This window comes from Tenrec ecaudatus, chromosome 11 (assembly GCF_050624435.1).
Source record: "Tenrec ecaudatus isolate mTenEca1 chromosome 11, mTenEca1.hap1, whole genome shotgun sequence".
Taxonomy (NCBI): Eukaryota; Metazoa; Chordata; class Mammalia; order Afrosoricida; family Tenrecidae; genus Tenrec; species Tenrec ecaudatus.
The window spans coordinates 68,120,662-68,140,375 of record NC_134540.1 but is presented as its reverse complement, the minus strand read 5'-3'; the positions used below and the strand labels follow the sequence as shown (position 1 = coordinate 68,140,375).

Genomic DNA, 19,714 nt, shown 5'->3' with positions numbered 1-19,714 from the left:
TGATTGCGGATTTTTAATACATCGCAAACTGACTTTCTTTGACAACTGCCTCCAACGCGGCCGTCATCAAATGGGCCGACAGCATTTCAATTTAACGAGCTCTAAGATTTCGTTCATGGAAACTTGTTCATGACAAATATCACCATTATCTGAATCACCAGACAGATCACTGTTATCCTTTAAAAACACACACACACACACACACACACACACACACACACGCCTTTTCAGTGGGGTATAAGTGGAAGTTCACAGAGCAACTGCATTTTACGTTCGAGAGTTCACACACGTTTTGTTTCAGGACATTTCCTGTTTCCATTTGTCTGTCTCTCCTGTCCCTTCCTGCCTTTTGAACCTTATCCCCTGGCACATGCTGCCCTTTTGGTCTGGGCTGCTTAATGGGCGTTTCTAGTTCATTTTACAGTCCTGTCGGGTGTTTGGCCCAAAGTTGGGCTACAGGCTTCGGTTCAGTTCCAGCCTGCAGGGCACCTAAAGGCCATAGTTTCAGGGCCACCACCCGTCTCCACCAGATCAGTAAATCTGGTCCTTTTATGGTTTTCCATTTTGTTCCATGTTTTTCTGCCACCCTACCAATCAGAGTGACTAGTGGGGGTAGCCAGGCACCATCTAGTTCTCCTGGTCTCAGGCTGGTATTCATAGGCTCATTAATCCTTAGAACAAATCGCTTCCTTGTATCTTTGATTTTGGTCTTCCTTCTTTGCTCTGGATGGGGAGAGACCAGTGGCTGCACCTTGGACGACTACTCACAAGCTTCAGGGCCCCAGGCAGTAGCTACTCAGCAGAGAAGGGACTAGAGCATTATCTTTGTGGACGATGTCATGCCCATTGATGTCCTTCAGGACTGTGGTCCTGAGTCCCCAAGCCTAGCAACTCCTTTGGGGAGTTACAGTTTCTGGTAAATGCTCTTTAGAAGGCAAAACTGCAGATAATGGAGCTGGTCAATGAGACTGTCTATCCAGACATGTAAATTAAGTCCATGCTGCTCTTGTTCTCTAAGAAGCCTTCATGGCATAGTGGTGAGACAGTCGCCTGAGCACTGAAAGGTCATTGGTTCAAACCCACCAGTTCTGGGGTAAAGATGCCAGTTAGTCTGCGCCTGTAAAATACAACCCGGGGAACCCCATGGGGGCAGTTCTACTCCGAACTCCAGGGTCCATGTGTCCGTATCGCCACGGGTAGGGGCTATATTTTCTGACGTCACTGAGGGCCTTTCTCTCAAAGGCTAAATGTCGGGTACTTTGCTTTGCAGCGATCACTGAGGCGAAGGAAGGAACCACGTCCCTCCTGCGAGGCCCAGGACCTTTCCCAGGGAGTCTGCAAGCTGACCACACGCCATTTTCCTTTCCTCCGGCCAGTGGGCACCAGACAGCTTTGGTGTTTCCTCCCACCCAGCCTGAAAGCCCAGGTACAGGAAGCACACACCTTCACAGGACGACCTCTGCCAGGTCCAAGTCCCATCCGTCTCTGGCGTTTAATCGCACAGTCGGGCGCATCATACTTTCTGAACATAAAGATGTCAAATTTAACTGTTCAATTAGCATACCTACTGTCTACCAGGACGTCGTCCAGATTTCCTGGTGGAAAGATGGGAAGGAGCTGCTTGGGGCGCATCATGCCATCACTCAGTTCTATCCAGATGATGAAATTATAGCCATCATTTCTTCCTTCAGGTAAGTTTTCTTCATCTTTTTTTTTTAACCTTGTCATGCTATTGTTGATGTCAAGAGCCTACATGTAGAAAAGGGACTTGTATGTTCTGCGTAAGCACCCCACAGGTCCGTGTAGGATGCAGCTTCACAGCCGATAGGCTGGCTTTGCCCTCCCGGGAACGGTTTGTTGACAGGTACTCAGGGGCTGGAGGCTACGCCCCACTTGGCCTAGCTGCGTGCGGCCGGACTCAGAAGCTCTCCTCTCTGAAGCCCGTCCACTGCCATCGGTCACCTCTGCCCACAGCAGCCCTGAAGGGCAGGCTCGCACGGCCTCTGCCAGTTTCCGAGATGGTCTCTCTTGACGGAAGTAGTAAGCCTTCCTTTTCTCCGGAGCGGCTGGTGGTTTCAAGCTGCTGACCTTTCGGCGACTGGCCCCACTCGTCACCCACCATGCCGGCCACCAGGGATCCTGTCAGAAGCTCTCCTCTGAGAAGGAATAGTGCTTCTTGAAGAGTGTAGGCTGTCTGGGCAGCTTCACCCAGGGGGCGTGGGGTTTTAAAACAATGCAGCCCTTCCATGCCTTTCAAAAGGCTCCATGTGCCTCCCCTTCGACTTCTCAACACTCCCTTCTCTGAGTCCTGGGACCAATGTGGCCCCGAATGCTACTGGGAAGGCAAAGGTGAATGATCTCAAGGCTGGAGAGAAGCTACGAGCCCTTGGCTACTTGGTTCAGCATCTTCATTGTTGTTGTTGTGGTGGTGGTGGTGGAGGTGGTGGTGGTGGTGGTGGTGGTGGTGTGGTGGTGGTGGTGGTGGTGGTGGTGGTGGTGGTGGTGGTGGTGGTGGTGGTGGTGGTGGTGGTGGTGGTGGTGTGGTGGTGGTGGTGTGGTGGTGGTGGTGGTGGTGGTGTGGTGGTGGTGGTGGTGGTGGTGTGGTGGTGGTGGTGTGGTGGTGGTGGTGGTGTGGTGGTGGTGGTGTGGTGGTGGTGGTGGTGGTGGTGGTGGTGGTGGTGTGGTGGTGGTGGTGTGGTGTGGTGGTGGTGGTGGTGGTGGTGGTGGTGGTGGTGGTGTGGTGGTGGTGGTGTGGTGGTGGTGGTGTGGTGGTGGTGGTGGTGGTGTGGTGGTGGTGGTGGTGGTGGTGGAGGTGGTGGTGTGGTGGTGTGTGGTGGTGGTGGTGGTGGTGGTGGTGGTGGTGGTGGTGGAGGTGGTGGTGGTGGTGGTGGTGGTGGTGGTGGTGGTGGTGGTGGTGGTGGTGGTGGTGGTGGTGGTGGTGGTGGTGGTGGTGGTGGTGGTGGTGTGGTGGTGGAGGTGGTGGTGGTGGTGGTGGTGGTGGTGGTGGTGGTGGTTCGGTGTTGGTGAGTGGAGTTTGTGAGACTGTCCCATGGGCGCTCTTGGCTGACTCGATGGCAGTGAGATTCATGATTGATTTGGAATCTTCCATGGGAGCAGACTCCCAGGTCTCTTTCTTCCTTGGTGGGACTGCCGGGTGGGTTGGAACCACTAACCTTCTTGTTAGCATCTGAATGCTGCCCCGAGGGGTCACCGGGGCTTCCTCACCATCCCAGGTCTGCCCCCTCATTCTGTCCCTGGCTAGCCAGATGAGTTGGACATGGAAGATTACAGGGAAAAGTCAAGTCACGACATGTGTCTCCCATACCCCATTGCCCCACAGACAGAGCCAGCGTATTTCCGAGTGCTGTAGAGAATGAGATACTGGCTTTTTTCTTGGCCCATTTCCTCCTCGACTCTCAGACAGGTGATTATGCATTGGTATTTCTCTGTGGGTACAGTTTTAGAATTGGGGGGAAAATATAAAAAGCATGTGTGTGCTGGGGTGGTGGGGAATATCTGTGGAAACGCTGGGAGGTTACATATTGGGCTGTGATCCTCAAGGTCAGCAGTTTGAAACCACCAGCCGCTTCTCGAGAGAAACTCAGCTTTCTATTCTTGAAAAGTGTTCGCCTCAGAAACTTACAGGGGCAGTTCCACCCTGTCTCAGAGGGTCACTATGCAGTGGCATAGACTTAATGGCAGTGAGTTTGTTTGTTTGCTTCTTGTGGAAGTACTGACGCACCAAACTCTGACCACGACCTTAGTCCTGTGGTGACTTCAAGGTGGCTTTCTGAAAAGGAAATACACAGTGACTCACCAGAAGGCACTCACCAGGGCATGGGGGGAGTGCGCCATGGACCCAACCAGAGAGGGGGGGGGGTAACAGATCCCCTGGTTTTTCATTTCTTAGTGGAGAGTCACAGAGAAAAGGTTCTCACCTCAATTCTTGACGGGCTCTCCCTGCATTTGAGCTTTCTCCGATGGTTGTGTGAAAGGTGGTCGTTCAGACCCACTCAGGTGCCTTGGGAGAAAGCCCCGGCGACCTGCTTGCTTCCAAAAAGTGTCAGTTTGGGGAGCCCTCGGGGGTCCAGCTCTACCCTGCACATGGGTCACCACCAGTTGGAATCTACTAAGCAGCAACGTGTTTACTGATTGTTTAAAGGATGATAGAGTTCATCATTATCATCTTCTTCAGCTTTATTAAAGTATTTTCAGGTGGCATAGGATAACTGCCAAGTAATTCAGTGACATCAATGATAGGGACTAGTGAAGGTGATAAGCATCGATTTCTTGGCAAGGGAGAAGTATGTTGCAGAACGTAATCCTGGGATTTTTTAATAGGTTTCCAGGTCTTTTTCTTCAAAACCGCTGCATGGGTTTCAATCACCAATCTTCTGGCTGGGGTGGAAGTTTAAAGAGCAAATTAGCTTTTCCTTCAACAATCTATAGAGATTTCGTTTCATGACATTGGTTGCAATCTTCTCAAGCCTAACTTCCCACTTCCTCCCTGGGTTCCCTGTTTCGACTCATTCTCCCCTGTCCCTCCCTGCCTTCTGAGCTTTGATTTTCAGTAAATGCTCTCCTTGTCTTCTCAGATGGTGGATGGTACCAAGGATCGCGTTCCTCCCTGACGTTATTCATATTATGCCCTTGTTCATCATTTGGCTGAAAGTTAATCCCTGAAAGTTGGCTTCTGATCTGGGCTTGAAGGGTGTTCCAAGGCCACATTCTTAGATTTACTGGTCCTATTTAGACTTTTAAATTTTGTTCTACATTTTCCCCCTCCTACTTGTTTCACGACCTTCTCATCTGGGCTTGAAGTCATCCATGTTTGCTTTTTCGTTGGTCTTCTGACAGGGAACAAAAAGTAAAGAGTTCACAATACCATCATCAAAGCACGCACTTCAAATTTATGTTGGACTTCGGCTTTCAAAGTAATTTCTTTACAATTAAGCCACCAACAGCTGAAGTCCCCGGTCAGTTGATTCTTTCTGGAGAGAAATTGGCATCCGAAGGGCTGCTCGGGGTTGAATTTCAGAGGTGGGACAAAATAAGGGAAAGCAGCCTTTTCCACTTCAAATCCTGGAGGTCAACGGTAGAGAGGAGATCCCATGCTTGACGAGGAGGGAAAGTGGCTGGATAAGAGGCAGGACTGCCTGCTCCAGGACATAGCATGGAAATGCTTGCGGAGCCCTGAGTTCAGAATGGTTGTTTTCTTTCTGAGATGAAGAAGATACAAAAGCACCTAAAGGCCAAGGAAAATGTTCTTCTCATGATGAGCAAGCCCCACCCTCCGTCAGACGCGGGACTCGACGGCCGCCGGCCAGGCGCACCTCACTGCGCCATCTTCACTCCCTGAGCACAAGCTTTTAAGACCCAGTCAGTACTCACCAGAGCAGGGTGTAGAAAGGGCAGCCTTTACGTAGGACAAAGGTCAGAGGGTTCAGAAAGAACGGGGAATGACAAGGCTCAGGCAGGAAGTGGAATACGCAATGGTGCATTAAAGGGGTATCATGGATGAGTTGGATCAGAATGTGCATGAATTGTGGTTGAATGCAGCACCATGATCTCCCTGTAAATCTTCACCAAATTCACACGTAAAAGTTTACAAATAAAACCTAAGCAGGATATGGAACACTGTCTTTGACCTGGACGTTTTGGCCTTTCAGATGAGGACACTGACGTCCTAAGGAGTGGGGGGGCTCACAGGACATTAGGATATAGGGACCCAATCAGTAATTACACCAGGTTCCCCATTTACACACTTGCAGTGCCCGCTCTCTTCACATTTCCCAGGCCCTAAATTAATCTTGTTCCAAGGAAGAGCTAAGAGTCTAAAGTTCAAAAATAAAATAAAACAAAAAAATGTCTGAGGCTTTTAATGGATGCAGTTTTTTTGGGAGTGGACTAGCCTGCAATGTTTTGGGGTTGCCGTGAAAATACCCGCGGCACAGTGGGCATATGCTGGGCGGCTAATGAAAGGCCAGTGATTCGCACTTACCAATAACTTCCCAGGAGAAAGAGGAGGCGGTCTGCGTTCCTAAAAAGCCCTGAAAAGCCCTGGAAACCCTCTGGAGCAGTCCTACTCTGACCTCTAGGGTCGCTAGTTGTCAAAATTGATTCCAGAGCAGTCGGTTGATATGGACCACAAGGTGCCTGGCGATGCCATGGTGAAATGCATGCCGGCTCACGGAAAGGTGGTGATTGGAGCCCGCCGGTTGCTCCATGGGAGAAGAGACCTGGGGATGTGCTGCTACATTGCTTACAGTCTCAGAAGCCCTACGGAGCAGCTCTACCCTGGCCTACATGGATGCTTTGGGGCTGGATTTTAATGTGAGCATCTGTTATTAGTAGAGCAAAATGTCGTCTTTCATCAATAGGTATAGAGAACACTCAGCATCTGCTAGGAACCTGGTATGTACCTAAGTATGGCTCTGTGATTAGTACTCGCCACCCCCTCCCCCCACCCCCAGCCAGTCCTGGATGCTAGAGAGTTCCGTAGTGTTGACCAGACCTCCTTAGGGCGTGGAGTCAGCAGGTTGGATGTTCTCCTTTCACTTGCCTCTTCAGTGTCTGACACAACGCTCAAACACTCACTGCCGTTGAGTTGATGCTGTGACTTCTAGCCACCCTATAGGACAGGGTAGAACTGCCCCCGTGGGTTTGTGAGGTTGTAATGCTTTAAGAGAGTAGAAACCCTTGTTTTTCTCCCATGGAGCAACCTGGTAGTTTTGAACTGCAGACCTTGAGGTTAGCAGCCCAAACATGCAATCGCTATGCCACCAGGGTTCCTTCCAGTGTCTGTTGGCAGCCTATAAATGTAGCACATCCATTGGTCCTGGCCCAGGAAGGACACTGCTTGGCCAAGACTCTAAAACCCAAACCAAAGCCACACCAGCCAAGGAATCAATGGCAACTCGTACAGACCCTATGGGACAGAGCAGAACTGCCCCATCAGGTTGCTGAGGCCAGGAATGCTTGCTTACATCAGGGTCCCTGGGAGCGCTGTGGCTTAGGCCTTGGGCTGCTAACTACAATATCGGTGGTTCAAACCCACCAGCGCCCCTGCAGGAGGAAGGTGAGGCTGTCCGATCCCATAGAGATTTCTGGTGTCTAGTCGCTGTGAGTCAGAAATGGCTCCCTGGCCGTGGGTTTGGAGATCTTTGTGGAACTTCTCGTGGGTTCAGATCACCAGCCTTTTGGTTAGCAGCTGCACCCCCGGGCGCTGCGGTCTCCTGAGTAGAGTCTATTGGGTGAGTCTAGATGAAGTCTAGATGTCTCTGGTGGTGCAAAGGGTTAATGAGCTTGACAGTTAACTGCAAAGTCACCTCAGAAATAAAGCTGTGGAACCGCCTCCCCCAAAAATCAACCTTACTCCACCAGGGCTCCCACTCTGTCAGGCAAAGCACCCAGAAAGGGCCTGGCAATACCCAACCCTTGGGGACTAACACAAGGACAGACTCCCCGGCAGGCCCTGCTGCTTTTGTGCTTGGGTGGCTGTGGTGAAGGGAAGCGCCTGGTGCTGGTTCATGTTTAGTCTCTGCTCTTAATGTCGGGCCCCGGGTGCCTGGGCGCGACGGTGGGAGGATTTCACTTTCTGGTTGATTGTCTTTGCAAGTATGCTAAGTGGGTAGCTAGGGGCTGTTCAAATTCCTGAGCCCTTTGAGGGCTCGTCTGGCCCCGTGCAAGTTTGAGGTGAGGTGGGGTGAGATGAGATGCCTCATGTTTGACCACCACCACCATGAACATGACCATGACCACCACAACCACACCACCATCACGACCACAACCAACCACCACCACCATCATCTCCACCACCACCAACCACCACCACCACCACCAATAACAACACCTCCACCACCTCTACCACCACCACCACCTCCACCACCTCCACCTCCAGCTCCACCACCACCACCACCATCACCACCAACCACCATCACCTCCACCACCACCACGACCACCACCACCACCAACCATCACCTCCACCACCACCATCACCAACCACCACCACCATCACCTCCACCACCACCACTACCACCACCACCACGACCACCACTAACCACCACCACCATCACCTCCACCACCACCACCACCACCACCACCACCACAACCACCACCACCATCACCTCCACGACCACCACCAACAACCACCACATCACCTCCACCACCAACCACCACCACCACCACCACCACCACCACAACCACCACCACCATCACCTCCACGACCACCACCAACAACCACCACATCACCTCCACCACCAACCACCACCAACCACCACCACTACCACCACCACCATCACCTCCACCACCACGACCACCACCACAACCACCACCACCATCACCTCCACGACCACCACCAACAACCACCACATCACCTCCACCACCAACCACCACCACTACCACCAACCACCACCACCACCACCACCACCACCATCACCTCCCCCCCACCACAACCACCATGACCACCACCACCATCACCTCCACCACCACGACCACCACCACAACCACCACCACCACCACCACCACCATCACCTCCACTACCACCACCACCACCTTCACCACCAATAACAACACCTCCACCACCAATAACAACAACACCTCCACCACCTCCACCACCTCCACTACCACCACCACCACCTCCACCTCCACCTCCACCTCCACCTCCACCACCACCACCACCTCCACCTCCACCTCCACCACCACCACCACCTCCACCACTAAGGTGCTCTGTGTGCTGGGGAGAAGCAGGTGAGGAGGGACAGCCGCTCACCCACATCTTGCTGAATGGGGTTCTGACTGACTGCAGGTTGTTCTTTCTGCTGCTGTTGGTGACACGGAAAATGATATAAGTAGCACATGATAAATCAATAAACCATGTAGAAATAAGAACATACCGGCTCCAGCCAAAACATCCAGCTGGAAAAGTTATTATTAGTCACAGATGCCTGACCCTTTTTGATGGGCTTCAATTTTAGACTTCCTTTCAGGGCGGAATTCCTACGCGATTTCTGCACGTGGGCCTTATGGTAGCCCTTTCTGACTCACGGGGACTTTGACTCACAGCGAGGTGGGGAACGAGCCGGCTCCCTAGGGTTTTTGAGGTGGTCATCTTGACGGAGCAGGCTGCGAGCTCTTCCTTTTTGGGAGTGACAGGCTGGGTCCAAACACTGAGGTGCCTAATCCTGGCCATCCAGCTAGTTCTGACTCTAGTAGAACACTCATCTCTTGTACTAGGGCTTCGTCGAAAGGGGACAAGTGAAAACAGGACGTTCATCGGTGGAGTTTTCTTAAGCTGTCTTACTCAGGGCTTCAAACCGGTTCATTCCAGTTCATTCCCTTGCTGAGAACTTGCAGTCTCAGGATTTCTACACGAATCAGAATCCACATCTCACCAAGCTCTCCTGGCGGTTCTTTTGGGAATCTGGTTAGAAATAGAGATTCTGATACAGTCTATTTGGGACGGAAAGGCAAATGATCAGCTGGGGTTGAATCAAAAGAAATGGGTTCCGAGCTCTGGCTGTAAGAGGCTTAGCGATGGGGAAAGTTGTATGTTTGGGGGGAGTCAGTGGACCCCCCGCCGGAGGCTTCCCTGATGGACTAACCTTTGTCAGCGGCTGGACCTGCAGCTCTGCCCAGGTGGCTCCTGTCTGGACACGCAGGCTGCAGCTCCATCCCTCCTCTGGTCCATCTTGTGACCCCAATCTGATGAGGTGTGTATACAAGAAGGCTTCACAAAGTAGGGGGGCGATCTCCATTGATCTCCAGGATCCAGGATTGGACTCCGTATTTCCCATGCGTATTTTGGAAGCCTTTTCATTATATAAAAATCAGTGCAGGCTGGAGAAAAAAAATAAAATTTCCTATCTGACCCCACTAGCTAGCCTCTAGTCCAGCGGTTTTCAACCTGTGGGTCGCGACCCCTTTGAGGGTCTAACGACCCTGCCACAGGGGTCACCCGATTCATCACCGTAGCAAAATGACAGTGATGAAGTAGCAACGGAAATAATTTTGTGGTTGGGGGTCCCCACCACGTGAGGCGCTGTATGAAAGGGCTATGTCTTTGGGTGGCTTTCTCCAGAGGGAAGGAACTCTCCCACTTCTAAGTTCGGTTTCCAGGGTTATCTATCCACTGGGGAAAAGGTGGGACTTTCTACTTCCGTAAAGATTTACAGTCTCAGATTTACAGTTCTATCCTGTCCTAAAGGGTTGCCATGAGTCTCATTGACTTGACAGTGAGGTTTTTAGAAATTATTATTCAATTCATATATAAGCTTCTCTGTGTACACATTCACTAGCCCCCAGTATGGTGTGCTAATCTGTGTCACTCATAGCTGTGGTTAAATCAATACAGAGTCCACATTTTCATGTCTGTGGAAATCCTGTTTTTAGCTGAATCGTGTATACTGTACTCAAGTTTTACTTCTCTAACGTCTTCATTTCTCTGTATTAAATCATTTCTTTGTGTTTTAATTTGCTTCGTTCTCTAAGGATGGGTGACCTACTCTAAAGAGAATGTATGCACAATAAAACACTAAAAGAAAAAAAAGAGAGAGATAATGTATGGCTATGTCTCAAAATGACCAGATCATCAGGGCTGGTTTTCTTCCTGGAGACACCTGTCTCGGGTCTTTCCCTTCCTCCTCCCACCTTCGCAGGTTGCCCTTCAGGCCTGCAGCCCCGCATCACCAGCTTTATGATCCTGTATCTGTCTCCCTGCTTTCCTGAATCCCAGCTTCCGTTTCTTGGAGCCCAGGCCTTTCCTTGGCAGCTTTCTCCCTCACTGTGGCACAGAGCCCATCCTGCACTAGCTTCCCAGGACGGGTACGCATGAAAAATTCCATTAAAAATGCATTTGCTACTTTGGATGGCAGTACCAAAAACCAAACTCAATGCCAACTCATAGCGACCTAGAGGGTGGGGTAGAACTGCCCAGTGAGTTTCCAAGACGGGAACTGCTTATGAGAGTAGAAAGCCTCAACTTTCCTTCTCAGAGCTCCTGGTGGTTTCAAACTGCCGACCTTTCGGATCACAGCCCAGTGCATAACCACTGTGCCACCAGGGCTCCTTGGATATAGATTTCAAAGAGGGAAATTTATTTCCCACTGGGAATTTGAAGTCATGGCTTTATTTCCTTTTAGCTTCTAGAGTTGCTACTGACAAGTAAGAGGGCAAATCGAAAAGTATTGTTACAAATTTAATTCATCTTTTTAAAAACAAATATCAGCATGTAAAGCTATTGTTTCTCAACATAGTCTCCATCTAGCTCTGTACCCTTTTAAGAAACACTTTGTATTGTGAGTTGGGTGAAGGCCCACAGAGCAGAGCATCAGTTTTACACTCAACAACACATTGTCCCTTGATTTCGACTCCTCTCTGCACTTTGCCCAGGGTACGCCTGTCTTTTATCCCGCTCCCTGTTTCCCTGCTTCCAATTCTTCCTCTCGCCTAATCCTTCTCAACTTTGACCTTAGGTAAATCAAGACTGGTCTTTTGCTCTTAAACGGTTGATTATTCACAGTTGTGTGTCCCCCGCTAATGTTTTTATTTTCCTTATAGACCCATTTGGCTAAAAAGTTGAGCCACCAGGGTGAGTTCAACTCCAGATATAAACAGTGACTAAGGCCTATTTTCTTAGGGGTTCCACCTGTCTTTATCCAACCAAGAAGCCTGGTGTCTTTTATGATTTGGGGTTCTGTGCCACATTTTTCGTCCATCCCAGCCAGCCCCTTCTAAAGTGATCCCTTTCGGAGCAGTTGCTAGTGGGCGCTGAGTGCAGTATAGGTCGCCTGGCCTCAGAAGGATGGTGACAGATGTCTACACGGTCTGCTGCTCCATTGAGCCAGTTGTTTCCGTGGCTCTTCCATTCTCCCTCTTCTTTCCTCTAGACGGGGGAAGGCCGACAGTTGCACCTCAGATGATCATTCACAAGCAACTAAGACCCCAGTCACCACTCACCCAAGTAGGAGGTCGGCCATTTCTCTGTGGACTATGCTGTGTCAGTTGACCTTGGTCTCCCCCAAGACCTCGGTCCTGAGTCTCTAGGCCCCGGGAGGTATTCTCTCAAGGTACTCAGCTATGTACAAGAAGTGTTCATAGGTACATGCACACCTAGAAATAGCCTCTCTCAAGGTCATACATATTCATGGTGTCGCCTCACTCTTCCCTCCCACATGCTCAGCTGTGGTGTCTGTCCACGTGTCCGTGTGTCGATCGCAGGATTGTGTTGACAGCAGCAGCCCCTCTGTCGCTTTCAACTCAGTGCTCTTCTCAGTGTCTCTTCCCCTGCCTCTATCGGTCCACACGCTTGGGAAGATGCTGTTCCCATCTCGCCAACTCTTCCCTGAAGAATTGTTAAGACGGCAGAGTGCTAGTCCAGGTAGACTAGAGAAACAAACTTCATAGACATTCATATCTGGATAAGAAAGAGTTTTATATAAAAGAGCAATTGTACATTGAGAAAACATCCCAGCCCGGTCCAGATCAAGTCCATAAGTCTGATATTAGCCCTTGTGTCCGATACCAATCTATAAAGTCCTCTTCAGACTCACAAAACACATGCAATGGTGCTGAATGCAGGAAGATCACAGGTCAGTGCGTGGAAAGCCTTGTGGAGCCAGGGGAAGTGGCAGCATCCCAGCACTGGCAGGGGTCTCCACGTGGCTCCTCCAGCTCCAGAGCTCTAGCTGCATCGGTGTAGCTCCATCAGGCTCATTGTCATGAATGTCTCATAGGGAGTGAGCAAGTATCCTGCCTCCCGCAAGCTATTTATCTCCTTAGTGCCTCCAAATCAAGCTGCGACCCGATTGACCGGCTCAACTCCACCCTTTCACTCTTAATAGCCCCAAGTTGGCACCAGATTGTGTAACTACCACAGGGAAACAGGGACCAGAGACAGAAAGATGGCCAAGGACCACAGTACCTGCCCAGGGATGCAGAGGCCACCTCTGTTCTTGAGACAGCACCAAGCACCAATAGCACTTTAGGAGCACACCCTTGACTGGAGCAACCAAACCGCACCAAATGGCCGAGAACCATTGCCAGTTAATTCTGGCTCAGTGACCCCACGAGACAGTAAAACTAGCCCCGAGGGTCACCGTAACTCTTTACGGGGAGTAGAAAGCCTCATCTTTTTCCCTTGGAGCAACTGGTGGTTTCAATCTACTAACCTAACAATTAGCAGTCCCACTCGTAACCACTATGCCACCAAGGCAAAGTCAGCCCAGGAGTAAGGAAAGGAGATTGTAGACCATAAAATGGTGTCTTCAGTCACAGGTCAGGAAGAGTTTGGCGATCAGATATGTGCCTGCATTGTAAGCAAGCAAGTCAAGAACCGTTTCTCTTCCACTACAGTCGTTTTTTCCAAAATTATCCCACCTGTGGCTTTTCAGAGATTCAAGTAAAGGCTCCCATTCAGCGAGCTGGAATGGCGATGGGGCTGCAGACAGCGGGGTTGGGTGCCTACCAAGCCAAGACAGGGCATCCAATCTCTGGAGACTCAGCTGAAAAAAGCTCCGAGCTCAAAATAGCAACTGAGGAATTAAAACAAAACAAAAGATTAAAAAACAGAGGAAAAAGAATTCCAGAAAGAGAAAACAAGAGCATGTAGGGAGCAGAGGTGGGAGGAGAGGGTGAGAAAAAATAGTCAAGAAAATGGTCCGGAAGTGAAGATACAGTCTTTCCTGACCAGGCCCACAACGTAGGCTCTTTTTCAGGGAATGTCCCAACACTAGCGATGACAGCAGGAAGGTCCCAAAAGCATCCAGAGAGAGAAAAGGCAGGCCATACGTGACAGAATCAGGACAGCATCACGTGCGGCTAAGTCCAACAGCATTGTGACCAGAGTTCTGGTTCACACATGCACCAGCTTACTCCAGACAGCCCTCTGTGCGCTGCTCAGTTGTCTCCACAAGACACAGCTCTTTGCCTCCTTAGTTCGGGTCCTTCATAAAAACACGTCCAACCCATGTCTTTCAAAGGGATCTGCTGGGACAGTTACGTTCAAGGGAGGGAGGCTCAAAAGGTTATGAGAACCGGTGTTTGTTTGTGTGTTTGTTTGTTTTGTGATTCCAAAGGGATACTCTTGATATACTTTCTTAAAGGACACGGGATGATTAATTAGGCTTATGTGGAAGAAGTTTAAAGAAAACTGAATTGCTAAGTAAAAGGCCAAGAAAGTTGGATCATGAGGAGCTGATACCAAGGTCTCAAGTGGAAAGCAAATGTTTGAGAATGATGTACAACTGTACAAATGTGCTGGACACAATGGGTGTATGGGTGTATGTATGGATTGTGATAAGAGTTGTATAAACCCCCAATAAAATGATTAAATTAAAAATAGTAATATAGTATTCATAAAAAAGAAAGTTGGACCAAGGAATTTTAAAAACTTTTTATTCCATAACAATGCTCTTGCTCATGCTTAGAGAATGGCAAGGGAGAATGGCAGTGTTCTAGGAGAATTTGGGTGGGAAGTTTTACTCCCTCCACTCTGCATTCCTGATCGTACCTCTTCACCCATTTTCCCCACCTAAAACTCAAGGAACACTGAGAAGATTTGAACATGACTTGAGACCCTAAAAGATGACAAAACTGCCTGTGATACTTACATAATCTGTGGTCAGTTTGTAAGGATTAAGAGTGAAGGAGTGGAGTCTATCCTGTCAATCAGGTCGCAGATTGATGACCTCATTTGGAGGTGTACAGAGATGAATAGCTCACTGGAGGCCAGACCCACACTCTGCTTCGTCTTCCTGCTGACAAGACACATGGAGACCCCTAATGGAACCAGAGCCCTGGAGCTGGAGGAGCCATGTGGAGACCCCTGCCAATGCTGAGATGCTTCCATTGGCATTGGACCCACAAGACTTTCCACCCTCTGGCCTGTGATCTTCCTGCAAGTCGGTGTCATGGCATGTGTTGCATGAATCTGAAGAGAAATTTACAGACTGGTATTGGACATTTGGGCTAATATCAGACTTATGGACTTGATCTGGACTGGGCTGGGATGTTTTCTTAATATACAATTACTCTTTATATAAAGCTCTTTCTTATTTACGTATGAGTGTCCATGAACTTGTTTCTCTAGTCAACCAGACTAGCACACTCTCTAACTCGGGCCTCAAGCCAGCCGGAACACTGAGTCCCAGGCCCTGAGCCAAAGCCAGGATTTCAAAGGCGCTGCTGGCATCTTCAGCCTGCCAGATCTCCTCTACTCCACTCTCTCCGGCCTCCAGACTTTGCCTAACTCAAATACGTTCTGTGTCCGCTGAATCGAGCCGTGAGAGGCATGGAGAAAAGCCCACTTTGGACGTTGTCTTCATTATTTAGTGCCGCGGGGACCGAAATGCCACGAGTAGATGGCTCGAACAGACGGAAATTTATAACAAAAGCAACTTCCTCCCAGCTTAGGAATCTAGAAGTCTGCCTTCGGGGTGCCAGCTTTAGGGGAGGCTTTCTCGCTCCGTTGGCTCTTGGGGGAGGCCTTTGTCCCCTTTCAGCAGCAGTGGGCCTGATGTTCCTTGGAGAGTTCTGTGTGTCTTGGCATTGATCTTCCCCGAGGATCTCCCACGCCACCCAGGGAAACCATCAGGTGTGATAAGCCAGCAAGCCTTTCCTTTGAGATGTAAATCTTGTTCTCTCTCTCTCTCTCTCTCTCTCTCTCTCTCTCTCTCTCTCTCTCTCTCTCTCTCTCAATTCCTGATGGCCTCTAGATATCTTGTGTCATTTAACGCCTGCCCTTCATCCTGGAAAGATCTGGCCTTTCCTTGGACCTTCTTTACCACTCTCTAACAGAATGAGGAAAAAGGAGACAAAAGTATTTCAAGTCCAAGAGGCACCGCTCAGATTGACTCACGTAACTGCACACGTGATCCCAGAGCTCCACCACCTCAGTGAAGAGCCCAAAGTCCTCAGGGCCCCCCGCCAGTTCTGACACAGGTTTTGATATGTACTTCAGTTGCTCCGTGTTATCTGGAGCACACATGTGGTTATGAGGGGACAGAATCAACTAGACAGCACCAAGTTCTGGTTTTTCTCTGAGGCTAACCAGACCTGTGCAATGGGGGGGGGGAGGTCGGGGGGGGGGGGGGAAGGACGTGTGTTAAGGTTGTTAAATGTTTGCCCTCAAAACTGTTCACCCTGTGGGAATGCTGGCTCCCGGGGACCAGGGTACCCACCTCACTGCTGCGTATCTGCTCTGGGTTCTGAATGTGCTGTGCTATCCCTGACGATTACCACCCGTTGCCTGTGGGGTCCCTGGGCCAGGTTGAAGCCCCCTCTGAATTTGACTGCTTCCAGATCTAATGTAAGCCTTAAACCTCGGAATGTTGCCAATTGGGGGTAGGCTTTATTTTGCTTTGGGCTGAGTGGAAGCAGGGAAGCCAGCTGCCAAGAAGGAAGGCAGACCCCTTTGTATCTGTCTTTTTCTTTTCTGCCTCAGTCCTGGTTGTCTTTGCTGTGCCTGATAAGGAGAGAGGCAATAGGGGCCTTTGGGGAAGTAGAGGCGTCTTAGGTTGAATAGCATATTTAAAACAACAAATCCCAAACCCAACTTGTTGCCACCAAGTCGATTCTGACTGCTGGCAACCTCTGTAGGACAGGGGCTGCCCCATGGGTTTCTGAGGCTGTAACTCTATGCAGGAGTGGAAAGCCTCATCTTTCTCCCACATACCGGCTGTTGAATCTGCACTGCTGACCTTGCAGTTAGCAGCCCAACGTGTAACCTACTACACCACCAGGGCTTATGACTGCATTAACAATGTTCCTGATTTTTCTCCCCATCTCACCCCCAGTGAGTGCAGGCTTTGTGTATGCTATGTAACTAACTTCCTGTTGTAGACACCTTAGAAATGGGGGAGTGGGGGAGAAGGGTCTTGACTTAGTGCTAAGGCAACTTTTTACATCAGATCGTTGTTAATGTATTGTTTTAACTATGCTATTATGAAGACTAGAGACATATGGCTTTTGCCAAAATCCTACAGATTTCAGCCTGTAAATGCTGGGTTTGGCCACACGGAGAGATGTGAAATGTTTGGACATGGGCGCTCTCTAAGCCCCCCCTCCCCGTGCACAGGACAGCTGCCAATGCAGGGTACTGTCAGTGAGCAGTCTTCCAGAGTGACCCCCGAGTCACAAGAACACTCCACGCAGGACAAAGGATACCAGCCCTCCTCCTTCCTCGTCTTTGGGGTCCAGGGGAACGCTGTTGCGGAACTCCCCTCGAGTCAACGTCATACCTGTTGGCTTCATGTGACCGAGTGGACCTGTCCCGAAAAGTTGTCTTGGCTTACTCTTGACAGGGGCAGCAGAGGACCAAATCTCCCCTCGCAGACGTGCTGGGCAGCTTCAAACCGGTGACCGTTTGGTTAGTAGCCAAGAACCTAGCCAGCGTGCCGCCAGGAAAATCAGTTGGCTATTCTAACTGGGCAAAGTATTCTGCCCGGGCGTGAAATGGAGTGGAAGGGCCCTGCTGGCGTGGTGGTTACGAGTTGGGCCGCTAACCACAAGTCAGCAGTTCAAAACCAGCCAACAGCTGCTTCACGGGAAGAAAGACAAGGGCTGTCTGCAGCCATGAAGATGGACACAATCTCGGAAACTCTCAGGACCAGTTCCGCCCTGCCCCACAGAGGCGCTATGAGCCGCCATTGACTCGGTGGCATGAAGTTCTTTTTTGGGTCCTAGTCACAAAATGTCTTTTGGGATATGGACCAGTGGTTCCTGGCCCCTAACAGCCACAGTGCCCCTTCTGTCCCCCACGCTTCCAGGAGGTCTTCAGGGGACAATGCCTCCCATGGGAGACTCACTAGTGTGGCACCTGAGCTGGAGCTCTAGCCGTGACAGACGTGGGCGCTCTGATATTCTCACAGTAGGACCTGGTGCTCACCAATCCAAAAGATAACAAGCTCTGTCTGTGTGTTTCTCTTTGAAGCATAAGCAATGTGCAGCGTTCCGACAATGGCTCGTACACGTGCAAGATGAAAATAGACGATGACGAAATTGTGTCTGATCCCATCGACATCGAGGTGCAAGGTAAGCCCAGAGGCCGCGGCGTGGTGTTCACGTGCCACGCAGCTGTTCATCTTCAAGCCTGTGTGAACGGCTTCTTGTGGAATCAGCTGGAGTTTGACCGGCCTGTTTATAACTCTGTGCAAACCTCACACATCCATCTGCACTGCGATTTCCAAGGCCGCCCTCCTTTTAAGACGTTACGTAATAGTGCGGTCATTGGTGTTACTGTGGTTAGGCCGTCGAGTCGGTGCCGAGCCACAGGGAACCTGCACAACCGTCCTCACGCAAGTTATTCGGTTTAAGCCCGTTGTTGCAGCCGCTGGGTCAGTCCAGCGGCTTGTGGATCTTCTTCCTGATCGCTGACCACGCATGACAGCTTTCTCATGAGCGGTCCTCCCCATAACATTCCCAAGGTAGGAGCGGCAGTGTCTCGAGTGCTTTGAGGAACATGTGAGCTATGCTTTTTCGAGGTCAGATTTGCCCCTTCTCCTGGCAGTCCACAGTGTAGGCAGCGTTCTCTGTGAACACCCTTCGTCAAAGGCACCATTCTCCTTCCGTCTTCCTCAGTCACCATGCAGCTCGTGCGTGCATCGGAGACCATGGGAATGACCATGGCTCGGGGGCAGCTGTCTGTTGACTACATGCTCTCTATTGCACTTCACCGACTTCTAATATCCACTGCAATGGCTACACAGAACCCACAGGCAAAGCTCATGATGAAAGGGCTTGTTACTGTAAGTTGGAATGCCCGTGAGAAACATTCAAGGCAGTCATGTAGCAGGACACTGTTGCCAGATTTCAGGTCAGCTAATAAATGCCCAAAGAAGCATACTACTCTGCGGTTAAGCGTTAACCCACAGGCATTCAGCTCAAGCCCCCTGAGTCAGTAGACCCAGGCCTCTGAGTTAAGTGCCCAGAGGCACCCCATGGCAGTAAGCCAGCCTCCTGAACACAAGCACTCAGCTTCATGTGTTCGTAGGTTGGGAAATCCGCCACTCTGCTCCATACTCTGGCTCCTGGTTCTGCTTCTGCTCATCCGGTGTTGTAGCTTGTCTTCTTGATCCGGAAGGTTCACTGTGGAGGGATCTCAGGTCGAGAGGACACGCTCCTCTCCTGGCTCTTGTTGGGAGGGAAATCCCTCCTCCTGCTTCTCAGAGGGCTTATTTTATACAAGCAGGATGCCACTCCGGGAAGCCTGTTCGCAGCTACTTACAGGTGAATCCTATCAGTATCTTCCCCACCTCCTTACCGACCCCCTGCAGCAAAAGGCCATTTGGTAGGAGTTAGGGACTTTGACTAGCTGAAGCCACATTAAACAGTTCTCTGTCCTCAAGGTGACGTCTTCACGCTGTAAAACTTTAAAAGGGTTTTGCTTGGGGTGGTTTTCGCAGCAGCAGCACATGTGTCCATTGCGATACCGATGCCCTGATGACAGCTCCCGTAGGTCTTGATTGTGTATCCAAGCAAAAGGAAAGTCTTGGCAACTATAATATTGTCTCCATTTATCATGATGTGGCTTTTTGGTCCACCTGTGAAGATTTTGCTTTCTGAATGTGGGAGCATAAGCCATACTGGAGACTGTGGTCTTTGACCTTCATCAGTAAGGGCTCTCAATCCTCTTTGCTTTCAGTAAGCAAAGTGCATCATCAGCATATTGCAGGTTGCTAATGAGTTTTCTTGTAATCCTGATCTCCCATTCTTCTGTATA

At 50.2% G+C, this 19,714-nt stretch overlaps 1 protein-coding gene across 1 annotated transcript in view; it reads left to right on the top strand.

The window, feature by feature from the left end:
• Window positions 1–1,276: 1,276 nt before the first annotated feature.
• The window catches only part of MERTK (MER proto-oncogene, tyrosine kinase), a 90,413-nt gene continuing 71,975 nt past the window's right edge, over window positions 1,277–19,714 (top strand). The window contains exons 1-2 of the mRNA XM_075562548.1: window positions 1,277–1,691; window positions 17,927–18,027. Of these exons, the coding sequence (XP_075418663.1) occupies window positions 17,973–18,027 (55 nt within the window). The 5' untranslated portion in view covers window positions 1,277–1,691; window positions 17,927–17,972. The remainder of the gene's footprint in view (window positions 1,692–17,926; window positions 18,028–19,714) is intronic.